The following is a 26986-nucleotide window of genomic DNA, read 5'->3' as shown; positions in this document are numbered from 1 at the left end:
GAAGCGTTATTCACAATAGATTAAAGTTTTGTAATGTTAGTCGTTTTAACTATTTAATTTTTCGTTTTTAATGAATTGTTGTCCTTTTCCCCTCTTTTGAATGATTTTTTTTTAAAAAAAAAATTGTATATGATTAATAATCGAATCAAATCGATAAATGTATATTATAATTAGTTTAGTTTGATTTTGATAATTTAAAAATCTATTAAATCGGTTTAATTTTGATTTTGACCAATAACAAACTCAAATCGACCCGTGAACACCCCTAATAACTTATGACTTAGGGGTGTTAAATGGCTATGAGCAAATTAAAATAGATTGAATTAATAAATGTGTTGGGCTCACCCTTTATTAAATGGATTGAATTAATAAATGTGTTCGAGGTTAGCCTTCGTGTTTGGCACACAACCCCGATCCTCATCCGATTATTAACTATTGACTCAAAAGTTTAAGAATTTTTTTTTATGTTTGTGTGATGTTTGAAATATATTTTTAAAAAGGTTCATATCTCCTCTTCCCCCAAACGGTATAAATGCATATATTAGTTCATCATTTGTTATCAATTTATATATCAAAATCATACAACCAGTTTCTATTCACATATTATTAAATACAATATTGCATTTTTTTAATTTTTTTTGCTTTGCTTAAAAGTACATTTTTATTAGTTCTGAAAAAAAAGAGAGATATACACATTGGTATTCCTGCATCAATCTTGATGCTTTTGATCAACTTAGGGAATGCCTCAATAATCAGAGGCGTATGCAGGAGGGGTCATCGGGTTCACATGAACACATGCTCTTCTCCTGAAATTATATATAATAATGTTATATTTTTTAATTTTTTGTTAAATATAGATATATGGATCCACAATCGAAGTATTATATAATGCGATGATGATTGGGTGCACCTCTCAGTGAGATTAGAATTTTGAATTTTATATCTATCTTGTGTTATTTTTCTTTCTAAAAGTGGGTAACACCTCTCTAAGTGGTTATTGTTTGGCATTTCAATTAATTAAGCATTTCAATTTTGGACCTATAATTTTAAAATTTTAACTATTTTCAATGATACAAACTTAAATGTATCTAACCTATTAGATCCGTCTTTTCATAATAATACACCCATCATCCCGAAATCCTGAACACACCTTTCTCAATAATCACCAGTAATTTCAACAATTCAAGGAGTTTACATTTGGTTTCTGTCACACCCCAAATCCGGATGTGATGGCACGTGTCCATTTCCCACCGGACACGTCAGCCTAACCCAACCACAACGATAGAAAAGTAGAAATACGAGAATAAAAGATAATAAATAAGCGGAAGACTTTAATTAAGACTCAACACTACCCAGAATTTGGTTGTCACGTGTACAAACCTCTAAATACAGAATTCGAATAAAAATATACAAGTCTCAGAGTATAGTTCTCGAATAGAACAAAACTGAAAGTAAAGATAACTCAAGGGCACGTCTGGAATGAACCGCTACCTCTCGAATATGTCTCGAAGCTCAATCTGCTAAAGAAACTACTAAGCCGAATCTGAGAGAGAGCTGTCAACCTACACAATTGTGTAGAAGCAAGGGTGAGTACCGAAAACCACAGGTACTCGCAAGTAACACTAAACTAAGCTAAACTAGCAGCTACAAACAACTTCTTTCAATCCCAACCGAACCACCGAAACTTCATTCTAACAGCGAACCAACAACCTATACTACACAATTCATAATCAACATATATATCCAACAGTGTCTCAAAATCAACCTCATATCCTCATATAAGAGCAAATAGATCATATATCACATGAAGAGGAGCAAGTAGGTAAAATCCACACACCACAGACAAAGATGAAGTGAAATGCGATGCAAATGCAATAATGATGTCATGTAGTCGTGATGCATGTCTGTCCTACGATACACATCTGTTGACGTAATCAGTCCGCGCTGAATACTCAAATCAGAACCCATGGGGGCCACACATGGACCATGTATCACCGCCGGAACCAGATCCCATCGGCATCCAAATCGCTAGCCGGAGCTAGTCTCAACTGTGTCTCATATCCATCCATCCTCATATCAGTGTCTCAGAACTCATGCAACAGATAGTTCACACATGGGATGAATAATGAATATGCACATGTCATCAATCACAATCATATCACGATCACATCATAGTATTACACATCATCTGTCTCAATCACAACCATATCACGACCACATCATAGTATTACACATCACCTGTCTCAATCACAACCATATCACGACCACATCATAGTATTACACATCACCTGTCTCAATCACAACCATATCACGACCACATCATAGTATTACACATCACCTGTCTCAATCACAACCATATCACGACCACATCATAGTATTACACATCACCTGTCTCAATCACAACCATATCACGACCACATCATAGTATTACACATCACATGTCTCAATCACGACCATATCACGACCACATCATAGTATTACACATCATCTGTTTCAACATCAATGTCTGTATCAATCATAGCCTACTCATGCTCTTCTATCCCCTCAATATGAGTTATCACATGACTTATTCAACAAATTCAAGTCACATATAACACATTTAGCTCGTTTTATTCCCCATATTTCATTTACAACAATTTCAATCAACAAATAAAACCCATCCTCAATCCCCATTACTCCCCAACACAATTAGGAAAGTAGTCATGCGTAGTCTAAGAGTTTTACAAAGTTTGGAAGCCACTTGCCTTAAAACGAACTCCAAAAGTTACTTGACTTGAGCCTTTCCTTTCCGAGTATAATCCGGATCACGATAATCTATTCAAACAATTATTCACAATCACAATTCGAGTCCAATGACACCAAAATCAAGAAATTTAGGGAAAAAGGGCAAAACGGTCCAAAAGTCTCATACCGGAAAACGATACCCAAATCTAGAAATTTTTGATGTAAAATGATCCTTAAAGTATTTGGAAGCTAATGGTGAAAACCAATTTGAAAACGGAGTTGAAATCAATTCACAAACTCAATTTGAAGGAAAAATCCACGTTCTTGAAGAAGCCTAAAATATTCGGATCCAAAACCCCTGAAATTCTCAATTTATCAAACTTTAACTTTACCGGGAAAGTCCAAATTGTAAGCGGTTAATATGATGAAAATAATCGATGAATCAATAATTTTATGTTAAAATCAGTTTACCCATAACATAAGGATCGTAAATATACCTTTTTCATCAAAAAGGGAGTCCAAATCGATAAAACCCCAATTTTTCCCAAGAGGTTTACGGATAGGGAAAATAAAACCAGATAAGGAAATTATGAGAAAATGTCGAATTGAAGATTGAATACTAACCCTCATATTAATTCAAGAAGAAACCCGTAAGAATCACTCCATTCCGATCTCTAGAACTCCCGATATGCTCAAAATACCAAATGAACACAGTCTGAGATTTTTATAACAGTGCATGACTGTTATGCACCAGAAAAACAGCAGTTAATCTTTCACTAAAAAGGCCGTAATTTCCTCATACGATAGTGAAATGACCCGATTCTTTTTTTGTAAATGTCTTAAATAATGATACGGACCTGCTCGTTCAATCGGAGCTCAATTTCATGCTCGTTTGCCCAGTCAAATATCATTTCTACTCGGTAAACAATTATTTCTTATTTGCGATAAAAGTCCAATCTCGGGTTAGCGAAAATGCACCAAAATTTGCAGATAAGTCCTATAATTTATGCTCAAAATTTCAGAACCTTCGGAATAATTTTTCGACCTTTAAAACTAATAATGAACCTTTTAGTTGCCACAATTTGCTGAAATAGTGTCAAAGCATCCAAGAAGCTTAAAAGCTCACCCAAAACTCATTTGGCACTTCCCGAACACAAACCAAATATGCTACTAGCTTGAAAATGACATTTCGGACTCAATGAAATCGTCGGAATTTGAATTCGAGGTCTCCTTGACCCGGTATCCGATAAGGCGTCAAGAAACTAACTTTAGGCTCAAAAACTCGAAACGCACTCGGGGCCTCTAAAAGTTCAACCAAGACTCATTCTAGACTTAGAATCACCCCCTGAATCCAACGGTGCCCTCGGAATTCCATTTCGAGCACCGGAACCTCGTTTGTTGACCAAAGTCAACTCTTGATCAAAATTTCACAATTTTTGCAACTTAGGACCTCAAATCTTCGTTTCAACTCCAAATTCGATTCCGTAAATTCTCATAGACCCGTTTCGACATTCTAAAACTGCTAGAATCGACGGAAATCCGATTCGAGTCTCGAAACTCCAAATGACTCGAAATAGCACTTTTAACCAAACTTTAACTCTTAAAAACTCAACTTTCCAAAAACTCAACTTTTCATCAACTTTCCTTCAAAACCAACTTCGAAGATACAACAATTAGGACTCGGGGCAACTATCGGGAGGGGTAAAACGGTCATTTTATGAAAATTTTCAAAAATGACCTTTAGGGTCATTACAGTTTCTTTCTAGACATGTCACCTTTAAAGGTGCAACTACAGCTAATACGTAACCTTTTACATGTTGAGATCGAAAACGATAGGGACAAATATTCATTGTGAAGTTAAATGGCATTGAGCTCCATTTCAGAATTATTCTCTCCGTTTCTCTATTTATATGTCACCATTTTTTATTTCACGTGTATTAAAAAATTAAATAAGTTTATCATTCTACCCTTATATAAAAAAAATTTAAGTCAACTTTTCAATCAATGAATATGAATTAATTTATTTTGATTAATTAATCTAACCAATGAACATGAATTATTCAATTAATATTTCTATGTTGGTCAAATATATATTTTCAAGGCTAATAACTCACAAGGGTAAAATAGGAAGAATATTGTAATTTATGCATTGATTTTATGAAATGACAAGTATTTAATTCCTCCATCCACTTTTATTTGTCATGTTGTGCTTTTGAAAGTCAAATTGACTAATTTTCAAAGTTAAATTAGATTACATTAATTTGATATTTTAAACAAAAAATTTATATATTCAGAAACTATAAGAAAAGTACTATAAATTGCAATTCTTTACATATCAATATGATGAAAAAATAAATCGTAAAATGTTAGTCAAAGTTTTAATAGTTTGACTCTAAAAAGAAAACTATGACAATTAAAAGTGGACGAAGATAGTATTATGAACTAACTATTTATAGTAAGGATGACATATAAAAAAGAACGGAGGGACTACATAATTTTCAGTCATAAGTGCTTTAAAATGTGGTACAATTAGTAAAAAAAAATTAGATTCAGCGTCTCCAAACAGACTAATCGAATTGTACTTTTCTGAAAATAACAATATTAAAAAGTCGAAATTCATTAAAGCATTTCATGCGAAAGATATTATCAAAATCTTGACTCATTATTGGGGTATAATATATAAGGTCAAGGTAAAATTATACATGTTGTGCCGTAATTTTCCTAACCTTAGAAAAATCACTTTTTGAAATGTTTTAAGTATAAAACAATTTGAGAAAAATACTTAGAAAAGAGTCGCCACTTAATTTTTTGAAGAAATTAAGAAAACTTATAATTTTTAAAGATTTAAACATAAAAAATCATTTGAAAATACCAAAGGGGGTTCGGGATTCAATTTACACTTCGAGAAGGGTTTAAGCATTCGAAGTGTCCGCTAACATGCGGTTGACCTGCGACTTGACTAAAATATATATTTGACTATTTTTAGAAAAATGATTTAACATAAGAATAATACTGTACAATATTTGGTTAACTTCAAGAAAATAATTAAATAAATGACACATTTTATTTCATTTTATTTTTTTTATTTTTTTAGAGGAAGGAAACCAAAATGATACACTTGACTCGAAATACAAGTGATTATAATATTAATAAAACTAGATTAATTAGAATTTATTTAATTCATTTTTGTTTTTGAAACAATAATTTAAACCAATTTAATAAATTAAAGCATGAATATCATTTTGAATTAATAGACTAAACTTTTTGAGAAAAAGTGACAAAGTAAAAGAAAGCCATTTTGTTAAAGTTTATTGAAGAAAAATACTTAGCTAAAAATAATTTTAGAATGATTCAAAAATGTGTGAAGAAGCGTTAAAGAGCACATTTTTCAAGAACAAACGATTCAACTTAATTGAGGATGTAAAATTTGACCAATATTTAGTTAAAAAATAAATTACCTCAACACAAACAAAAAGTATTCAAAGCAAACCAACACAAAGAAAATAACTCGTCTTTTGGGAAATCTAATTAAGTTAATTAACAATCATAAAGTTAGTGTTAAACAACGAAAAATAAATAATCACAATTTAATAATTAAAGAGTAAGGGAGAAATTGAATTTGGGCCCTTCTTGGGCCAAATTCGTTGTTATTTTTGGGTTTAACCCAATTCCCCTTTTTGTATATATCTTCCGTATATCAGTGTATATCGGCGTGTATATCAGCTCTTTTCATGTATCTCTTGCTTTCGAACACCTGTATTTCACCTTATCTCTGTATTTTTCACGTTTTTGAGCTGTATATCGCCGTATGATGATGTATACTGCTGTATACAATGTGTATACGGTCCATTTCTGGGGCTTTTGAATTGATTTCCGGCAACATGTTGGGTCTGTGGGGCCTGTGACGGCTTTCGAATTTGCTATAGGGCTGACTCGAGAGGAAAACAAAGATTCAAGGAGCCTTTATGACCCATCCGAAGTGCAAGGAGGAGAAGGGTCCATCATAGACTCACTTTGGAGGCTTGTATTTCGACTACAGCCCTGTACCCCTGCCCATCTGCTTTCAAAACTTGAACAACGATGAAGGTTGACTCGATAAGGATCTCAATTCAACGAAATGCAGGGATGGAGTCCAAAATGGACTCGGATTGATGTCAAATGTATCAAAAATAAAGGGGAAAAGGAATTAGTGAAGGGTTTTGAACAATTCATATATATAATTATGTATTCAATTAGAGATAATTGTGATATAACTCATTCAAGACACTTACAAATTACTACAAGTATCAACACAGAATATATCGGCATCAAAAGCATCATTGATGCTCACTGGGTTATTCATACTCTTTCTAATAATTTCATCTTGAGAAATTAATACCCATCTCATGCTTAATCATTTACTCCCTCCGTCCACAATTGTTTGTCATGGTAAGATCATGTACACCCCTCAAGGAAAATTTAATACAAGGTATAATTTGACTAATATAACCCTACTATCAATCATTATCAAAATTGCTCTTCATTAATAAACTATTAAATCTATACAAAGAATATCAAAAGTTTACATAACTTTTCAATTGAACTACTACTACACTATCATTAAATATGTATGAAGAATACCAAAGGTCCACCCAGATAACTCTACACTACTCAATGAAAAATTTTACCGCTTTCTTCGTGGATGAATTTTTTCATTTTTCAAATTTAGAATATGGTGTCCATGTTTATAATGGAATACTAGTGCTTAATCTAATGACTCTTCAAAAACTGTACTTAATTTATAGAGTATTTACTTAAGCTAACTAAGGGCATTACTAAAAGTTTTATTGTAACTTTAAAATGGTTTGGTATTTTTAAAGTTTTTTTGTAACTTTAAAATGGTTTGCATTTTTAAAAATTGTAAAAGTAATCTTTTCAAATTAAAGTGGTCTTGTAACTTTAAAATGGTCAGTACTTTTTGAAATCAGTAGTTAGTAAAATGGAGTAATTATTAAGGGCAGAATTGGAAAAAAAGTGACTGATTGTTTGAATTGACAATTAATTTTGGACATCTATTTTTAGTATACCTGCCAAACAATTGTGGACGGAGGGAGTAGATACTTGAAATGGAAGGAAATTATTCACACATTTAGATAAAAACATCTTTTAAATAACATGATCCCAACAACTTGAAAAAAATAACAATCTAACTTTCAAGCCAAATCTATGAATCAACATTTAAAAGAAACATACATTAAGACTAAAATATGCATACACTGTGAATTTTAATCAAAAGCCAAGAGAAGAGGACGACATGCTGCTTTATGTTAGAAGAGAAAGAGATGAACAAATTATGACAAAGAGAACCTAGATGGAAAATCCAATTCTCACCCCTACTGCTATTTATCTAAACACCAAAACTTTAAGGAATGTAAACCATTTAGAAAGGGAACTACGACAGACCTTATGGAAACAAAACCAAACAATGACCAAGATTACACTATGCATTCTCAAGTAATCTGTGAAAAACTCACATTCTACAAAGTTCAACTACAAATGGTAAGCATTTTGACTAAACTTTAAACCGAATAGAAACATGGACTCAACCCGAACAAAGTATGTTGGACAGTAAGACAATCCTAGGATTCAAAAAATATATGGAGAAAATCAACTGCTAACATCAACAGACAATAGATAAAACGACAAACAATTGGTTTAAGATCTGCCCCTACTTTCGAATAGAAAACGCCATTAACAATAATCAAGTTGATGCACTCTTTGATGTTTAAGACAACGAGAACAACGAAACAATACAAATCTAGCCGCATTCAAGCAAGCATACAAGAGGAAAAAATAACAAAGCAAACTTGAATAGAGAAACAAAGAAACCACATCATACAAATTTCCAAAGTTTTAACTCAGCCAAGTCACGGAATCACATGGGATCATGTATCAACTTTAAAGAACATTATGAACTTAGCAACACACATCCACCAACCAGCCACAAAAACAGAGATTTTTAACACCGAAAGATCGAAATATGAAAAGAAATGAAGAGAATGTTGTCGAGGAAGAAGTGTTACCTTTCTCAGGGCAGCGACTGAAGACGACGAGCTTAATGATGAAGCATCCACCACCACAAGTGAGATTCCGAAGAAGCTCCGATGAGACGAAAAGAAATTCTCAAAATCTAGACCTAACTTTCGTGGTTTTATTATTATTATTTTTGATATTATATTCATTAATCTATGATTACACCTTCAAAAATTCCCCCTTTTTTTTCTCACCCCAACAGTGAAGAATGAGGGGATATATATAGAAAGGAAAATCTGGAAAATTCAAGTAGGAAAAGGGTAGAAAAGGAATTTGAAACTTGAACTCACAATTCAAATTTTCTTCCCAAAGGAAGGGGAAAAGTTGTCCTTGGTACAAGAATTCAACCGAAATCCCCCAAAATCCGCACGACAAGAGGGGGTGTATGGCTTGACAGGCGGCTGCTGCAGGACGCAACTGCAGGTCTGTTCCTGTTGTTCCATCGATGAAGACGGTGGAAGCTTTCCGTCTATTTTGACTTGTGAAGGAGAAGAAGCCGCGTATGGGTCGTCTGGTGTTGCGTGTGCTGCTGATGTGAGCTGCGTAGCTGCTGTATTATTGTTGCTGTAACGTTGGAGTGTTGAAAGAGACACTGTTGGGTTTCTATTGCTGATCAAAATGGGTCGGGTCGGGGGAATTGGGTCGGTTTGGTGTTGTTGGGTATTGTATGTTAGGAATTGTTTGATTGAAATGGGCCTGAAATGAGAAGGTACGGGCTGCTGGAAATTAAAGAAATGGGTTCCAAAACTAAAATCCTTGGTGGGTTTGAAGTGAGGTACAACTAAGTGAATTAACAACTTAGCCAAATCGAATTTAATTTGCAGATTCGGCTAAAACTTAAATAGGATGAATTAGTATAATTAATTAATGAGCTTCTTAATTTTAAAGAAATAAAATAATTAACTCAATATACTAATGACTCAAAATATAACTACTAATTTAGGCAAAATTAATTAAAATACTCACTAAAATTAAAATCTTTTTTGTGATGATTTTCGAAATGTTTATAAAATATACTAATTATATATGAAATTATATATAAAACATATATGTTAATTTAAAATTACAAAAAAAGTGACAAAGCTATTTGAAATAACTTGCAAACTATAATTATTATCATATATTTATATATAGAAACTTTATAAAACTAATTATTTTAAATCGTTTGAAATTGAAGGAGCTCGAAATGATTAATGATTATCGGGGAGGGTCAAAATTGGGTGCCAACAATACATACCAAAATTGATACCATTTAAATATTGTGAATAAAAGAGACTTATCATCATTTGTCCAGATAACTCACGATGATCTTCGAGAATTTTATTATACTTTACAGTACTAATGTATTTATTTAGTTTGAGTTATTTAAAAACGATATCAATTTGCATTGTAGCTCTAATGTATTTATTTAGTTTGAGTTATTTAAAAACGATATCATTTTTCAATGTTGCACTGATGAAACAAGTAATCCAAAACATTACTAAATTTCCAAATCTAGAGGAAATAATAACACTAAATAAGAGGTTACCATAATCAAATTTATTTACTATATACTATGAATTTAGGACTAAATATTTTTTAAAAAAAGAAGCTCATTAGTAGTATAGATATTATTGGTATTACATATCTTTGACCCATTTCTCAACTTCATTGCTATTTCCTCCAAACTCAACCTAATTTTTGCTAGAAAAGACGAGGTAAGTAGGTTTTTTCCCCTCTTTAATCTTGGAATTTCATTTTGTAGAATTACCTAAAAAATCTTTATATTTCTTCTCTCTTTTGTTGAGTTGATGTTTTCATTTTCTAGTTTTGATAATGTTGTCTATGAATGCTTGGAAAATGTTAACAATTTTGAGTCAGTCATGTCTAGTATAGATCAAATTTATTCTTCGATATTTTTGGAAAATGTTACATGACCCTTGATTGAATTCACTTAGAAACTCAACTAAAGCATTTCATTAAAACAATCATTGATCCTATAATGAAAGAATTCATGATCCTTGTATAAATGGATGCAAATTAATTATAGATGTCTTTTTAATGACTTGATAATGTAAAAATTAATTACGCTATTAGTATATAAGTTAAATGATTACCTTCTTTATTCCAATTTATGTGACAGAGTTTAATTTCATACCTTTATTTCATAACAAATCCTTCAATTCACACTATATTAGATAAACTAGAAAATGTTCATTAATTGAACATATCAATAAATATTTTTCTTCTAAATTAGTCCCATTAACGATGACTACTTTTCATGAAAGAAGGTATAATGAACGCACAAAAAGGGGGGGGGGGGGATATATAGCAAAAACAAACAATAATGCTTTATGATTATTGATTAGAATTATCATGTAGTGATGTAGGCAAGAATGAAAATTGTCATGAAACATTTTACTAGTGTGAAAAATAATAAATAAATTTTCGTATGAATTGTATATATGTGCTAGTATTAATAAAGCATTAATTCATAAACCAGATATAGTGTATCGATTATGCATTTTCATTTTTACCAAAAATAAGTTTTTTTTTAAAATGTATATATATATGTTATGCTCCTACCTATGTATATAACAAATCGAATTTTATTTATGAAGTGAAAATGGATAAATCATATGTAGATGTGTAATGAAAGGATGAGGGAATAATTAATAAAATCAATTTTCTCATATAGGTTTATAAACAACGATGAAAGCTAAAAAATATATTTATACATTTGAGAATTAAGGAAAGTTAGAGATTTTAAAATATATATTTAATTAATGTACATAACACACAAATAAATTTAAATTACAATTTGGAAAATATGTTGTTAGTGGAAATTAAAGCCAGACTAATACTGTGATTATTACTTAGTTCTGTTTACTATTATTCACGTATCAATTTTCTTTCATCAACATTCAACTTAGGGTTATTAGCTTGTTCATTGTTACATTATGGCGATGCTTTGTGATTCTCAATCAAAATTATTGGCACAGTTGGGAGCCGCGATGTCGAAGAAGGTTGATGTTGATATGATCCTGAAATCCCAAGAACAAATTCTTGGTGAAGCGTTTGATGGAAAAGAGAAAGCGAAGTCACGAGAAAGAGATAGGGAAGCAGCACGGATCGCTATTTCAAGCATCAAAAGGACGGTGAACTTTGATGATGGTTTTCTAGCAGAAAGAGAATTGTTGGCCATTATGGGTGCTCCACGACAAATTCTTGGCAAAGCATTTGACGGAGAAGAGATGAAGAAGAAGAAGAAGAAGAAGAAGGTTACGTTCTGTGAGGAACAGTTGCGGTACTTGCAAGAAGAGAAAGCCAAGTCGAAGCTGAAAAAGATAGAGAAGCCGCTCGGATTACTATTGCAAGCATGAAAAGGATAGTTAACTTTGGTGATGCTATTCAAGCGGAAAGAGAATTTTGACCATGATTGGTGCTCCACTACCAAATTTTGGCAAAGTAGTTGATGAAGAAGAGAAGGACAAGGAAGTTGAGTTGTTGGAGAAGCAGTTGCAAGAAGTGAAAGTCAAGTCGCCCATGGATCTAGCGCCCGGAGCTAGGATGGAAAGGATGGTTGATTTTGAAGATGGGGAGATTTGATGGGCATCCAAAAAGTCGTTGGTAAAAAGAGTTTGGTTGTTTTTCAATCGATAGTACTTTTTGTTTGATACTTAAGTGAATTTTATTATTAAGAATGCGTTTTATAAGGACGAAATATTTTCTATGAAAACTATTTTAATCATCTAATTAAAAAATATAGATGAATGATTATTGTATGTCAATTGCAATTTGCATTGTCAGAAAAATCTATCACTATTATAAGATCTTTAAACTTTTTTAAAAAGAAAAAGAAAAATTCTGCTATAAAAATTCCTTTTTTTGGGCAAAAAAAAAAAGTTAACTTCCTAGATATTATACATTATCGTAATTATAATTCCTGTTGACTTAGTGATTATGTGTTGTTCATATTCTTAACTTTCTACCATAGTTGGGAAAAAAATTAAAAGTATGAATCATTCTAGAGATGTAATTCATGGGAGTACTTAAAAGATTTTATTAGTTAAATTTATAATTAATTGAGCAAGAAGCAAAAGACCATTTCTTTGCCGTAATGAAAGTATTAATCATAAAATATTTAGTTTGAGTTATAATTAAAACCGATATCATTTTCCGTTGCTGCACTAATGAAAGTATTAATCATTAAATCTTAACAAAGTTTTCAAATTCATCAGAGAGAATGACATTAAGTATGAGATTATGATATTATTTGCTAATTACTGTGAATTCAAGAATAAAAATAAAAAGGTTAATATAGCAATAAAAATATAATTGGCATTACATATCTTTGCCCCGCTTCTCAACTGCATTGTTACTTCATCCAAACTCAGCCTAATTTTTGGTAGAGTCAAGGTAAGTAGGGGGTTTTCCCTTTAATTCCTTCAAATTCATTTTGTCGAATTACTCAATAAATATAATTTAAGGGTACATATCTTTGTTTTTCTCTCTTTTGATGCTTTGATTTTCTAATTTTAATAATGTTCAAATTCGTGATGATAGATAAAGATATGAAAAACATTGTTTCTCATTTCTAATAAAACTTGGAAAATATTGGTTTATTTTATGTAGCATGAATCATGTCTTACGTACAAAACTAACCCTCTTTTTATTCTATTTTTTATGTTTTTTTCTTAGTCTTTTTGTAACTCCCCAAATTTCCCAACTATGACCCTAGCCGGTCTTTGAATGCATATAGACTCCAAATCCGATATATGATTTTTAATGTTGGGTAGGTAATTAAAATAATTTCTTTCTTTGGAAAGATCTTTGGATGTGAATTAAGGTCATACGGGATTCCTAGAGTATTAAGATTTTATGGCCTAGTACCAAGAAAATTCCCTTGTCCTAACATCTTCGATCGTTCGAACAATCTAAGTTATGTGCTAAAAGTTAGCTCATTTTACTGAGCACTACAAATTTTGCATGACCCACCGTGCTAAGTGGAAATCAGCCGCGCGGGCAAGTGAGTGTTACTATAAGGGTCACGCGAAGTAGGCTCCAATTGCGCGTCCGCGCACGTGCTCCAAAATCATTTAAGTCTTTTCTTCTTTTCACGTTTTAGGAGGGCTGTTTTAGCCCTTTCCTCATTCCATAACCCTAACCCATGACTATTAACTTTCCCCAAAAGTCATATTATAGAAGATTTGATAAGTTACGTCAAACGATGCTCCTCTTCTTCCCTTACACTTCAAGAAACAAGATCCAAGGTTATAAATTCTCAAAGTCTCTTTCCTTATTAGTTCTTCGTCAAAAGGAATGTTTGAACACTCCCTACTTCAAACTACGCATACAAGATTTATATTTATATTTTATTATTCGTATTTTCTAAATTACGTATTGAGGTAAGGGTTGAGAGATGATATCATGAAAATTGATTATAAATAATGTTCTTCTCTTGTTAATTGTGTTCAAATTACTTTACTATGATTTCAAAATTTGGATTGTTGGTTTTGAATGGGTGAATTTCCTCATATGATTTTGAAAAGGATTTTCCCTATAAATATTGAATTTGGAGATCTATGAGTCTTTCAAAAGCTTTGGTTTAAATAATGAACAAATGGTACTTTTCCGTCTCGATTAAATACTGATGATCTTGCATTTTATATGTTGTCTTATAACTTGGATGTTGATATTGAATGAAATGTTTAAACATAAATGAGTTTTTGATTTTCAAAGGACGGTTTAAGAGTTCTTGTCATGCCCCGAGTCTACACCCTGGACGTGGCCGACACTTGAAGACCATCGCTGGCCCCAAGCGAACCCTTGGCCTGGCTTTCTTAACTCAGCGGAAACTTAACTCAACAGAATAACTCAATGCAATGAAAAGTCATAAACAACCCAACTGATAAAATCTGGCCAAAGAGGCAACTCGAGTCTCAAAATAAATTATTTACATATATACATGCATGAGAGACTCAAAACTACTGTCTTCCTGCCTATGAAGCCTCTAAAAACTACTGAGATGGATGTTGGGACAGACCCCACAACATCCTAATAAAGCAAAACTAGGAATACAAAATATCGGAGTCCTCCGGAAAGCAAGGAGGCTCACCACCGACTCTGGAGTGCTCAGTTGGATTAACGGCGTGCCAGATGCTGATCCTGGGTACCTGCGTCTGCATCATAATAAGATGCAGGCCAACTGGCATCAGTACATTGAATTTACGAGTATGCGAGTTGGAAAGCTAAACAACAACTTAAGCTTGAAAGGAGTACAAAGGAACTCTCACCTTGGCTCTGTTCAACTCATAAATAACTGAACTCAATATATAAAGCAATAAGACACATGCAATATATAAAAATCTTGTAAAACAGTATAAACAACTTAGTTCATTAATGATAAAACAATAACAAACTCAACTTCACTTATATAAAAGTAATATAACTTTTGTGGGAGATTCTTTAACCGACAACCACCACTATGAGCCCTAGTGATGATACAACGTTTTACCTCACGTTGCCCAAGGACCATCCTATACCTTGCCGTGATATAGGACCTTACTTTAACTTAGTGGATCCACTAGATTTATCTTACGTGATCAATGATCCATCAAATCCCATGTTGGCGCATAGTTCTTATGGACAGTTGAGTTAATATGAACTCGTGTCCCCAATTCGGTGCTCAATACTACTCCAAAAAAAAAATACTTTAGCTAATAAGTGTTTTAAACACATTTTCTTTCTTTTAGTTTGAGATAATTGCTCAAAACTTAGCCCAAAGGCTCTTTTGGAAATCATAGTTCCTTTCTTACTTCAAATGTAAAAACATTTATGAACTTCTTTAGGAATACTTAGTTCCCTAATAACTTTTAAGAAATGAACTCAACTCTAAACTCTTGACTTAACTTGAACTAACTTGAAACTTGAGCCTCAAAATGAAGTTAAAACATTCAATGAAGACTCCTGAACAACTTTGAAAACTTGCTTTGATTTAAGTTCTCAACTTCTAGGCTTGACTTTGATCCTAACTTTCTTGAATCGAATTATGGATTTAAGGATCATGATTTGTGTTTGGAAAGACCTCATGATGTTTAGGAATGATTTAGGACAGCTAAACTTAAGAAAAAAAAACGAAATTAAATTCTGAAAACAGTGGAGTCCGCGTCCTGTCCGCGACGCGGAGCAGATTTTGTTCACAGAGGGAACAAGTCCGCGACGCGGACTTGTTTCATGAAAGATGCCCGACTCTTCTCCTTCATTTTTCCAACCCTAAACCTCCTTAACTTCAATGGTTCCAGCCCCAAATTACTTAGAATCATAAACTCCTCAACATGCAATAGATTTCAACTCAAAAACACAACCAAATCATGTCCCAAACCAACAAGAACTTCAACACAACACAACTACAACTTCAACAACATTAACAACACAACACAACTACAACTTCAACAACTCAACCAATCTTTTCTTGAGAATAAAACGAGTTTGACGTGTGGGGAAAAGAATCAACCCACCACTATGAACTCACATACCTAGTAGGGATCACCCCCGACGATATCCACGATGATCTCCTTGCTTGCTCTTCTCTTTCTCCTCTTCTTTCTCTCTTCTCTCCCAAGCCCTAACTCTCACTCTTTAAAACAAAGGGGAAAAACTGATCCAAAATGAGCCTAACACATACATATATCCAAAAGAATTGGTTAGGTAAAAGACCAAAATTCCCTTAAAATTTCCGGCTGACTTCCCTGTGCCAACTGCCCAACTTCCACAGGGAATAAATCACTCATAAGAACTCGGAATAGAGCAAACTCGACGGCGTTGGAAAGATCATTCCACGAGCTTCGCAAACATAACTGGAACTACACCTAACTCATCCTGACCTAGGAGTTATGACTTCTCAAAGTTGGCCAAAAACTCACTTTTTCCCACACTTAACCAAATTTTCCAGATTTTTAAATTCCTTCCAAAAATGACTAATTCCAAATTCTAAGCCTCTTCATAGGTATCTTAAATTGACCGATGTTACAGTTCTAAATGGCTAACTATGAAATTGGCATGGTTAAATGGCTTGAAAGTCTTGATATGATGATACCAATGGGAATATGTCTTACTGAGATAACTCTTATTAAATGAGAACTTGTAAATGTTTTAATTGGGGAGCTTAAATAGAGTTTGGTAGTATCACTGAGAAGACGTAAGGTCCTTTTGACTCATCACCAGAAACCACGTTTGTCGACGTCGGAGGTCCCTGTCCTGAAATATGAATGACCACTGTAGGTTGTTAATCGGAGCAGCCTCTACAATCTTTTCTTTAGGAGATTTTGGTTCGACGAATTCATATATTTCTCAAATTCATGTGGCATACATGGATTGGGGCCTTCGAGCGGGCGGAGGCTGGACCCATATAGCCGGTGGGTCGCATTATGTCGGTAAACACTACCTTACTCAGAATTAATGATTTTTGAAAGGTTTTTGTCTAAATATCTTGGGTCTGAACGTATGATTTTGTCTTTTATTTATGGTTATGTTATATATATATATATTGTTTATCCTTTCCCCTTGGTTGTATGCCAGTACTCGTCGTACTGACCGTCCTCGGACGCTACATCTTTTCATGATGTAGGATCGGAGACACGTGTTTGTGGCTCCAGGCAACAGTAGATCATTAAGGGATAACAGTCAACATTGTGGTGCTTTTTCCATTTTCTAGAAAGTAGACTTTTTTTATCAGTCTTTCCTTAAATTTTCATGGTATGTCGGGGGCCATGTCCCGATGTAAATATTGTTATTTTGTTAGTAGAGGTTTTGTAGACCTATGGTTAATTGGATTTGGTTTGCTAATTAAGAGTCGAATTAGTTTTCCACTTTTGAATTTTCTTGATGGTTGATTAGAATGGGCCTTACTTTCTTCATTGGTACTTAGAAATTGATATTTGTATTAGATTATCTGAATTACGCAGGTTGGTTGGTGCTCTCAGACCTAGGGGGTTTCGAGTGTCGTGTCACATCTAGGGTGGGATCTCAGGGCGTGACACTTTTAGATGAGTGAAGCTAAATCTAGGTGTCAATGCATAGATTCGACCACTTACTTTTAAAAATCAAACCTTATTGATAACTCAATAATTTATTTAATACAACATAAATTGAACTTTTTGGAATATCTTCAACATGTTTTAACTTATTACTTTAAAGATTTGTACATGAGGTAAGCGGGGGTCAAAAGTTTAAGACGGTCATTTTCAACATCAATGATGTGATTTTCCTATAACTAGGTAGAGAAAAGACATGGTGAGATTATTTAAATTACTTCAAAGCAACATGGTCACGTACATCACCACATTATTATTGTTTAACTTGTTAGAATTTATTTGTTTCAGCTGTTATTTGGTTGCTTCAAAGTGCACCCCCATTACACACACTTAATATCCAGGTAATATTTAAAGAGTGGCATATACATTCTTCCTAATTTGAAACATCGATGATTACTTTTTCTAGATTACATGTAGCACTTATAGAGTTTGTTCCTTAGCTTCTAAAAAAGGAAATCACATACTAATTGTGCATTGAGAAAGATGAATATCAAGAAACTTACCAAACATGCATGTTCAAAATAGTTTGCTATAATTGAACACCTTTCCTATATATTAAAATCCTTCTTTGGTGTAGTGATATTCGGTACAGTTGCAATTACAATCTAGTAATAGCTTTCACTGAATCATTCCCTATACTTAACAACTTGTTTTTATGAAGGTTTTGCTGGCTCGTTGCACTTGTAGAGGTGACAGTTAGACTTACGAGATCACTCAAGGATGATGGAGTCTGGAGCTTTTACCTTGAACTGCTGAAGTTTCCTCCAGCATCACCAAATGTTGACGTACTGCTTGATGAGTATTAATTCATCCAGCTAGCTAGGTTATACTATTAGTATAGCCACATTAATGATTTATTCCATTTGTAGTTTATCAACATAGGTTCACAATGATGTTACTAATGTTTGTTCAACTTTAAAATGACAATCTAGTCAGCTTGAAAGAGAATTTTAAGTTCACATAAAGCTTAGAGACACTTCCTGTGGACAATTGAGGCACCAAATTCATTGTACTCGCCCTTTGTTATCAACATCTGCATAGGATGTAGCTATTAGTGTTGAATCCCTTGAGCTTAAAAGAAGTTAACAAGAAGACGTTCATAGTTAGAACTAATCGTTCGAGACCAAGACTTGGTAGATTGATTTATTGATAAGTCAAATAAAGTAAGGAGAAACTAACTCTTTCGAAACTATTGACGGAAGCTAGAATTGATCCTCCTATCCAGGTGCTGTACTTCCTCTCAGGTGGTGCTACCACTTTGATCTTCGTGCCCCTTGGAGCAAGAGCAGTGATTTCCTTACTCATACGTTCTGCTATACCAGGAAACATAGTTGAGCCACCACTAAGCACAATGTTTGCAAATAAATCCTTCCTAATATCAACATCGCTTTTCATGATTGAATTGTAGACTTTTTCATGGATTCCTGTCGATCCCATCCTGAGCAAAGATGGCTGGAATAGGACTTCAGGACAACGGAACCTCTCAGCACCAACATTAAGGACTTGTCCAGAAGGAAGCTCAAAGGCCTTCTCAACTGAACATCTGTTTTTTGCCTTTTCAATCTCCTGTTCAAAATCCAGTGCAACATAAGTAATTGTCTCCTTCATACGCCTAGTAACATTATTTTCTCTTATTGTACCGTGAAATACATAACCACCGTCGGAGAGAATCCTCGTGAGGTAATATGTAATATCACGACCACCAAGACCTAACCACGAGATAGCATGAGGAAGTGCATGTCCCTCATAGATGGGGACCGTGTTGGTCGCACTATCACCAGAATTAAGCACAATGCCTGGTTGAAAAATTACAAACAAGTGACTGGCTAAAATTAAACAGTAGAGAACCAGTATTTCTTCTTCTGCTTACCAGTTAGCCGACCATTAGCAAACATAGAGAGAACAGCCTGGATTGCGACATACATGGATGGAACACTGAATTTCTCAAACATGATTTCGGTCATTTTCTCCCGGTTTGCTTTGGGATTAAGTGGCACTTCCGTCAGAAGAATGGGATGCTCCTCGGGATCAATACGGAGTTCATTGTAAAATATGTGATGCCAAATTTTCTCCATATGATCCCAGTTTTTTACCATGCCATGTTCCATGGGATATTTCAGAGTCAACATACCTCTTTTACGCTGAGCTTCATCACCAACATAGGCATCTTTTTGTCCCATACCAAGCATGACGCCAGTATGACGAGGAACACCAACTATACTTTCAAAAACAGTCCTTGGAGCATCATCCCCAGCAAACCCAGCCTAAAGAAACAAGTGTTTGAATATCCACTAAAGAGCAACACAATGAATAAAGCTGAAATTGTAAGTGTTTTGTTATTACTAACCATGGATCGGTCAGTTCCATTGTCGATAACAAGTGTTTGAATATCCATCACACCAGCCATCTTGTAAGGACTTGGAAAACTTATTTTGGAAGCATAATTTTACAAGTCAGTGAGAAATATTTTCCTTTATGCATAGTTTGATTCTCTTTTCTAGCTCAACGAGATATACGATTTTCATATTTCCAGTTGAAATCACCAGCTGTTAACACAAGAAAGAGTAATTTCCTGCCAGTAAAAGAGAAAAAGACCAAAATGCTGAGTATTAGTAGAATTTAACATGTGCTTAGTGAGGACACTTATGTGGCTAATCTGAACCAATTTCGTGATACTCAAGTGTCCAACTGAATCTAAAATCAACACTACTCAAAACACCAAGTCATTGAGCAACCAATAATGAAATCAAATTTGATAACGAATGAAAAGCCGATGTATCATCAATAAAATTGAAGCATATGCACCTTTATGGGAAAAAAATAGAAGAATTTTTCTGGCTTACACAAAAATCAATCCATGAGATATATACTTTGAGTTAGTACAATAACATACCCAGTGAAATCCACAAGTGATGTCTGGGAAGGGTAAAATGTACGCATACCTTACCACTACCTTGTGGAGGTAGAGAGACTATTTTCGAAAGACCCTCGGCTCCTTGATTTGGATCATGAAATCATTATCCCACAAAATCTCTTCTAACAAGAAATTGAGAAAAACCTATTGACATCATCTACGCATTCAGTGTGGAAAACACCCAAATAAATAAAACCATCTTTGATAATCAGATACATAAGCAGAATTAAAAAATATTCCTAAGAAAGCACATTAAAACAGAGACAAAATACACTGAATCCAATGGATTATCAGATAGAATTGAAGCTTACGTTCAGTATTGGGAGTGAGAGAAAAAGAGACTTTTTCTGGTAAACAGAGTAAATACTTGGCTATAAAAGCTGAACTAAAAAGAATAAATCAAAGGGAAAAGGGCATCATTCTGTCGTTATAAAAATCTCATATATATTTCTAAGTGAAATTTTTTATTTTAAATTTACTTTTTGATTTTTTATTTTTAAAAAAGTTCATATAGATATACACTTGATCCTTCTCACAGGTGATTTTTTTTTACTTCAATGATTCAGCTAATTTGAGTATATTATTTTGATGATCAAATTTATTTTCACTTATTTTTTTGTAAAATTTATCATAAATACCTCAAATAATGTCTTGAATTTCCAACTAATTAAGTGAAGTTCCATGATACTATCCATGAACTTCAAAAGGAGTCATTATTCAATGAATCTTTTTTTAGAGTTTGAACCGATAAACTTCAAATTCTTAAAGTTTTGTCGGAACTCCTGCATAGTAAAACTCTAACACATTGTGCTGAGTTTTTTTCCATATTTTCATCAAGGATACATCATACATCTATCCAAATTTCATTTCTTTTTTAAAAAGCAGGTAAAGTTTGAATAGTTTTGAAATGATGGTTGAAAGTTGGCGGTGTGAAAGTAGTTATCGTCCTTCCTCAACGCTCTTCCTTTTGTTGAAATTGATAATAATGCCATATATTTGCTCAAAATTACAGAGTAGGTAGAGTATTTGTCATTGGTAGTTCAGTAATTGTGTCTACCACATCATGCCTAACAAAAATAGCTCTTAATATGTCTACTCAAACCCGCTGTCAAAATTCTAAGTTTTTCAAAAACTTAGTCCTATCACCCTCCTTTGCTAGAAGATCATCAACTTGATTTTGCTATCTGTAGTTGTGGCTGGTTGCTGGATTCATTAGTGATTGCATCGAAAACCTGCATTTAGAGACTAGTCAATTGTCATTATCAAAGATAAGAGTGTCTTCATCCCATGGGAAGGCAACGATGTGTTTGATGCTGGTATACAAAATCAACGTGTGGAGGAGATCAATGCTGGTATACAAAATCACCAAGTAAAGATTCAACATTACTTCACGTGTATCGGGAAGGCAATGATATGGTCGATGCTTTGGCAAAACACAATAAACTTAATTTTAGCTTCCAATGATAAACTGGAGCTTATGCTTTACAGTACCCCAGGTACTTACTTTCACTGTGTACTGTAATCATAATGTTGTGAACTAACAACGAAGCAAGTACTATTGTACCTTTTCTTTCATTATCACCGACAACAATAGAAAGGTGTGGAAAAAAAAATCTCTGCTTACAAACCAGTTATCATAAATGAGCAGAGGATCGTCAAAGCTAAGAAAGTCTAATCCGAACTCAAGTAGAAAAGCATGAAGACATAAATTTACCGTTCTGCAATTTCACAACCACTTATCGATACTACTGAAAAGTCTGCTAATATAACCAAATGTTCTCAACCTAATGCAATATAGGCACTTAGTAACAGACGATCCACCAGTTTCCTCCTTACTAGCTTATTATAAAGAAAAGGAAAAAGCCCGCCAAGCAAGAATAGATCACTGTAACTTAAATGAAGCATTCATTTGAAGGGATTTAACTACAGAGATTTGAAGTTCTCACCAAGTTTAGGGACACTTCCTGTGGACAATTGAGGGACCAAATTCATCATATTCGCTATTTGTTATACACATCTGCACGTGACGAAGATATTAGCAGTTAATTAAGAATTAACAAGAAGACAATCACCGTTAGAACCAATTATTTGAGACTAAGGACTTGATCGGTTGATTTATTGATCCATCAAATATGGCAAAAATAAACTAACTTGTTGGAAAGTACTGAGTGAAGCGAGAACTGGTCCTCCTATCCAGGTGCTGTACTTCCTATCAGGTGGTGCAAACACCTTGATCTTCGTGTGGCTCGGAGCAAGAGCAGTGATTTCCTTGGTCATACGTTCTGCTAAGCCAGGAAACAAAGTTGAGCCACCACTAAGCACAATGTTTGCAAATAAATCTTTCCTAATATCAACATTGCATCTCATGATTGAGTTGTAAGCTTTTTCATGAATTCCCGTCGCTTCCATTCCAACCAATGATGGCTGGAATAAGGCTTCAGGACAACGGAACCTCTCAGCACCAATATTAATGATATGGTCAGAAGGAACCTCATAGCCCTTCTCAACTGATTTTGAGCATTTTTTTTGCCTTGTCAATCTCCTGTTCAAAATCCAGTGCAACATAAGCAATTGTTTCCTTCATATCACGAACAATTAGTGATGCACTACCAATGATAGCTAGATGATAATAACTCTCCGTTTGTTTCACAAGATACTCGGTAAGATGATGACCACCAAGATTTAACAATGAGATAGCATCGGAAATTGCATGTCCCTCATATACAGGGATAGTGTGGCTCACAGTATCACCAGAATCAACCACAATACCTTGTTGAAAAACAACAAATGAAATTAGTATTACTAACTAAAACAATAGAAGAAAACTAGCTTATGTCGGTATTCAATTCTGCTCGACTCTTACCAGTTGTACTACCATTAGCTAACAGAGAAAGAACGGCCTGATTTTCAACATACATGGCTGGAACATTGAATGTCTCAAACATGACTTGAGTCATTTTCTCTCGGTTAGCCTTGGGGTTAAATGGTGCCTCAGTCAGAAGAATGGAATGCTCCTCTGGAGCAACACGGAGTTCATGGTAAAACGTATAATGCCAGAGTTCCTCCATATCATCCCAGTTTCTTACTACGCCACGTTCAATGGGATGTTTCAGAGTCAAGATACCTCTTTTAGACAGAGCTTGATCACCAACATAAGCAGCTTTTTGTTCCATTCCAACCATGACGCCAGTATGACGAGGACGACCAATTATACTTGGGAAAACAGCCCTGGGAGAATCATCCCCAGCAAATCCAGCCTGAACAAATAAAGGACAGAGTTAACACCAATCATAGAACTGAAATTGCAATCAGTTTATTTCTAACTAACCTTGGTCATTCCACTTCCGCAGTCAATAACAAGTGTTCCATGCCATCAGCCATCTTGTAACGACTTCAAATAAGTAGTATTTATTTTGCGAATTCAGACATCACTGTTATATCTACGGAGTCAAAGTTAAAATGGTCATAAGATCGGCAAGAAATTTCAGATTGATGGAAGAATCTAAATTGATGGTTAATCAAACAAATTCGAAACTTACCTTTACCTGAAACGAATCCATTGCTAAAATCAATTGATGAGAAAAGCTAGGATCCAAACTCCTCAATCCCCATACACGACAATCATCTAGATTCTATTTTCTTGTATTAGAATTACTAAATTAGTAGTAATTAAAAAATAATGGGAAAATAAATCTATGAGACACAGCTAACCTTTACTAAGGTCCTATTACCCCGAACTTATTTTATATATAATTTTCTACCCCTTTTCGGCATACGTGGCACCATCCTTGAAAAAATTGTCAACACGCGCTGGGCCACAAAATAGTGCCACGTAGGCTGAAAAGGGGTAGAAAATTATATATAAAATAAGTTTGGGGATAATAGGACCTTAGTAAAGGTTAGGTGTGTCTCAGGGATTTTGGGCATAGGTTGGGGGTACTTATGCATTTTCCCAAAAATAATCAATATGCCCTTTAACTTAGTTTTTGCTGACATTTATGCTCTCCAACTTTGAATGTGCACAAGTAGGCATCTAAATTTGTATAAAATTGAACAAATAGGCTCATGCATCCTACGTGGCATAATACACGTTCGATAGGACGCCACGTAGGATTAACATGTCGATTTGTTCAATTTTATATAAGTTTAAATGTCTATTTGTTCACATTCAGAATTAGAGGGCATATATGTCAGTTGAAATCAAATTTAAGACATATTTATATATTATCCCAATTACCAAATTTTACATAGTACGTAGCAATCCACGTATGTGCTCATCTCAATATTGAATGATATTCTTTATAATTAATTTCTTTAAATACTAATAGGCTATTCAAGTTAGTATATATTAGGAATTGAAGTTGCTTGTACTCCAAGGATGAAGAAAAATTAATTCGAGTCCTTGTAGGATTAAGAAAAATTAATTAAGCCACCTATAAATAGAACAAGTCTGTTTATGAGTCCCCAAAATAAACAAAGACGTTTCTCACATCTAGAAATTATCTGTTATTCAATGGATATTGAAGTTGATCATTATACTGCTTTGGATTTACCCTCCGGTAAGGAAGGGGCAAAGCTTTCTGAAATCGACATATCGAAAGCCTATCGAAAGAAAGCATTAGAATTGCATCCAGACAAGAGACCCGATGATCCCATTAATGCTCACTTCAACTTTCAAAAGCTTAAGGCTTCTACGACATTCTTAAGGATGAGAAAAAGAGGAAGTTATTTGATGAGATGATCCAATTACAAAAACAACAACAACAAGATTCAAAGCGTAGAAAGATAATGCCAGAGCATATCTTTGTACCTGATATTAATTTGGCTCGACTAGAAGAGGAGGAAAGAATTGCTATTAAAATTCTAGGCGAAATTGCTAGAATTCGTGAAATATTGCTTTCAAAGAAAGAGTCACCAGACATGTGTGTTGACAAGGAAAAGGTGCTTAAGGTATCTTGGGATAAAATCGGTGAAGATTATACTTGCCAAAGACTGAGAGAGTTATTTAGTAATTTTGGTGTGGTTGAATATGTAATCATGAGTTCTAAGAAGAAACGTTATGCTCTTGTTGAAATGTCATCAAAAGACGACGCAGCTAAAGCCGCCTCTTGTGTCTTGGGCAATCTCCTAATTGTGCATCTTCAGCCATCTCCATTTTCTAACACAAGTGCAAACAATTAATATTTATAATTTGTAGGGTTGAATTTAATCTAAAATATGATTTGTAATTGTTTCTCTGTATTAGCAAGGACGTACATATATGCAGATAGCTTATTGTCACGGACTTAGAGTCTTGCTAAAACTCCGTGCGGCACTTTGACAACTTACTCACGAATCTTTCACGATCTTGTAAGCTCAAGTAAGCCTTTTAAGACTAGATCGCTAAGAGAATGCTTAAGGAAAGACTTAGAAAGAACAAAGAGAGTTTTGGAAGAAGGCTTTTGTATTGCTTTGGAAGATTGCTTTACAACTTTGGGAATGGTTGGATGCCTTGCAAATGAATGGCACCACCTATTTATACTAACTCCTAGGGACTAAAGTACAATTTTAAATTACTTTCTAAGTCCCTAAACATATTTACACAAAAGCCCCTCTCTAGAATTCTCTACACACTTTAGAGAATTCTAAGGCATTCTTTGGAAACTATCTAAATTATTCTAGAGAATTCTAAGGAATTCTCTAGCCTTCTTGAATAATCTAAAAGGTTCTAGAGTCTTCCGGAAACCTCTCCACAACTCTAGACCCTTCCGCCCCTATCCGGACGTAAAATTTTACTGCGATGTGGCGGGACGTGACACTCTCCCCCACCTATTGATGCGACGACCGCGTCGCATTACCGCTACATCGTCGTCCGAGCCTTGTGCATGCGCGACCAATAGTCCATTGACTCGATTAAGGCCCTTGCGCAATGCCTTCAGCATCTTCCATATCGCTTCTAGCTCGGTCTTCTGGCTCATCCCCTTCTTAGGATGTGCGCGCCTCGGCGGCTTCTTTGGCACCACGGTATTGTTCCTTTTTGGAACCTTCTTCGAGCGTGGCGCGCTACATCGTCGTCCGAGCCTTGTGCATGCGCGACCAATAGTCCATTGACTCGATTAAGGCCCTTGCGCAATGCCTTCAGCGTCTTCCATATCGCTTCTAGCTCGGTCTTCTGGTCTACCTCCTTCCTAGGAGGCAAGCGCCTCGGCGGCTTCTTTGGCAT

At 34.4% G+C, this 26986-nt stretch overlaps 1 protein-coding gene and 1 pseudogene across 1 annotated transcript; both read right to left on the bottom strand.

Moving 5' to 3' along the window:
* Positions 1–18419: 18419 nt before the first annotated feature.
* Positions 18420–20436, bottom strand: LOC102592284 (actin-104-like). The gene is made up of 4 exons (XM_006359768.2): positions 20218–20436; positions 19741–20134; positions 19050–19666; positions 18420–18903 (listed from the first exon to the last, which is right to left on the bottom strand). Exons 1-4 carry the CDS (start codon positions 20275–20277, stop codon positions 18838–18840), a joined length of 1137 nt encoding a protein of 378 aa, XP_006359830.1. The 5' UTR covers positions 20278–20436; the 3' UTR covers positions 18420–18837.
* Positions 20437–22735: 2299 nt separating this feature from the next.
* On the bottom strand, positions 22736–26808 carry LOC102598223 (actin-104-like; annotated as a pseudogene).
* Positions 26809–26986: the final 178 nt, after the last annotated feature.

Source organism: Solanum tuberosum, unplaced genomic scaffold, assembly GCF_000226075.1.
Source record: "Solanum tuberosum cultivar DM 1-3 516 R44 unplaced genomic scaffold, SolTub_3.0 scf00294, whole genome shotgun sequence".
Taxonomy (NCBI): domain Eukaryota; kingdom Viridiplantae; phylum Streptophyta; class Magnoliopsida; order Solanales; family Solanaceae; genus Solanum; species Solanum tuberosum.
The sequence above is the reverse complement of the archived record's forward strand: the minus strand, read 5'-3'. Positions and strand labels throughout refer to the sequence as shown.

Coding starts and splice junctions, on each gene's coding strand:
- LOC102592284 (XM_006359768.2), bottom strand. CDS start 20,277: ATGGCTGGTGTGATGGATATTCAAACACTTGTTATCGACAATGGAACT. Junction 19,667..19,740: donor TGCTAATGGTCGGCTAACTG/GTAAGCAGAAGA, acceptor TTTTTCAACCAG/GCATTGTGCTTAATTCTGGT. Junction 18,904..19,049: donor CCGTCAATAGTTTCGAAAGA/GTTAGTTTCTCC, acceptor CATCCTATGCAG/ATGTTGATAACAAAGGGCGA.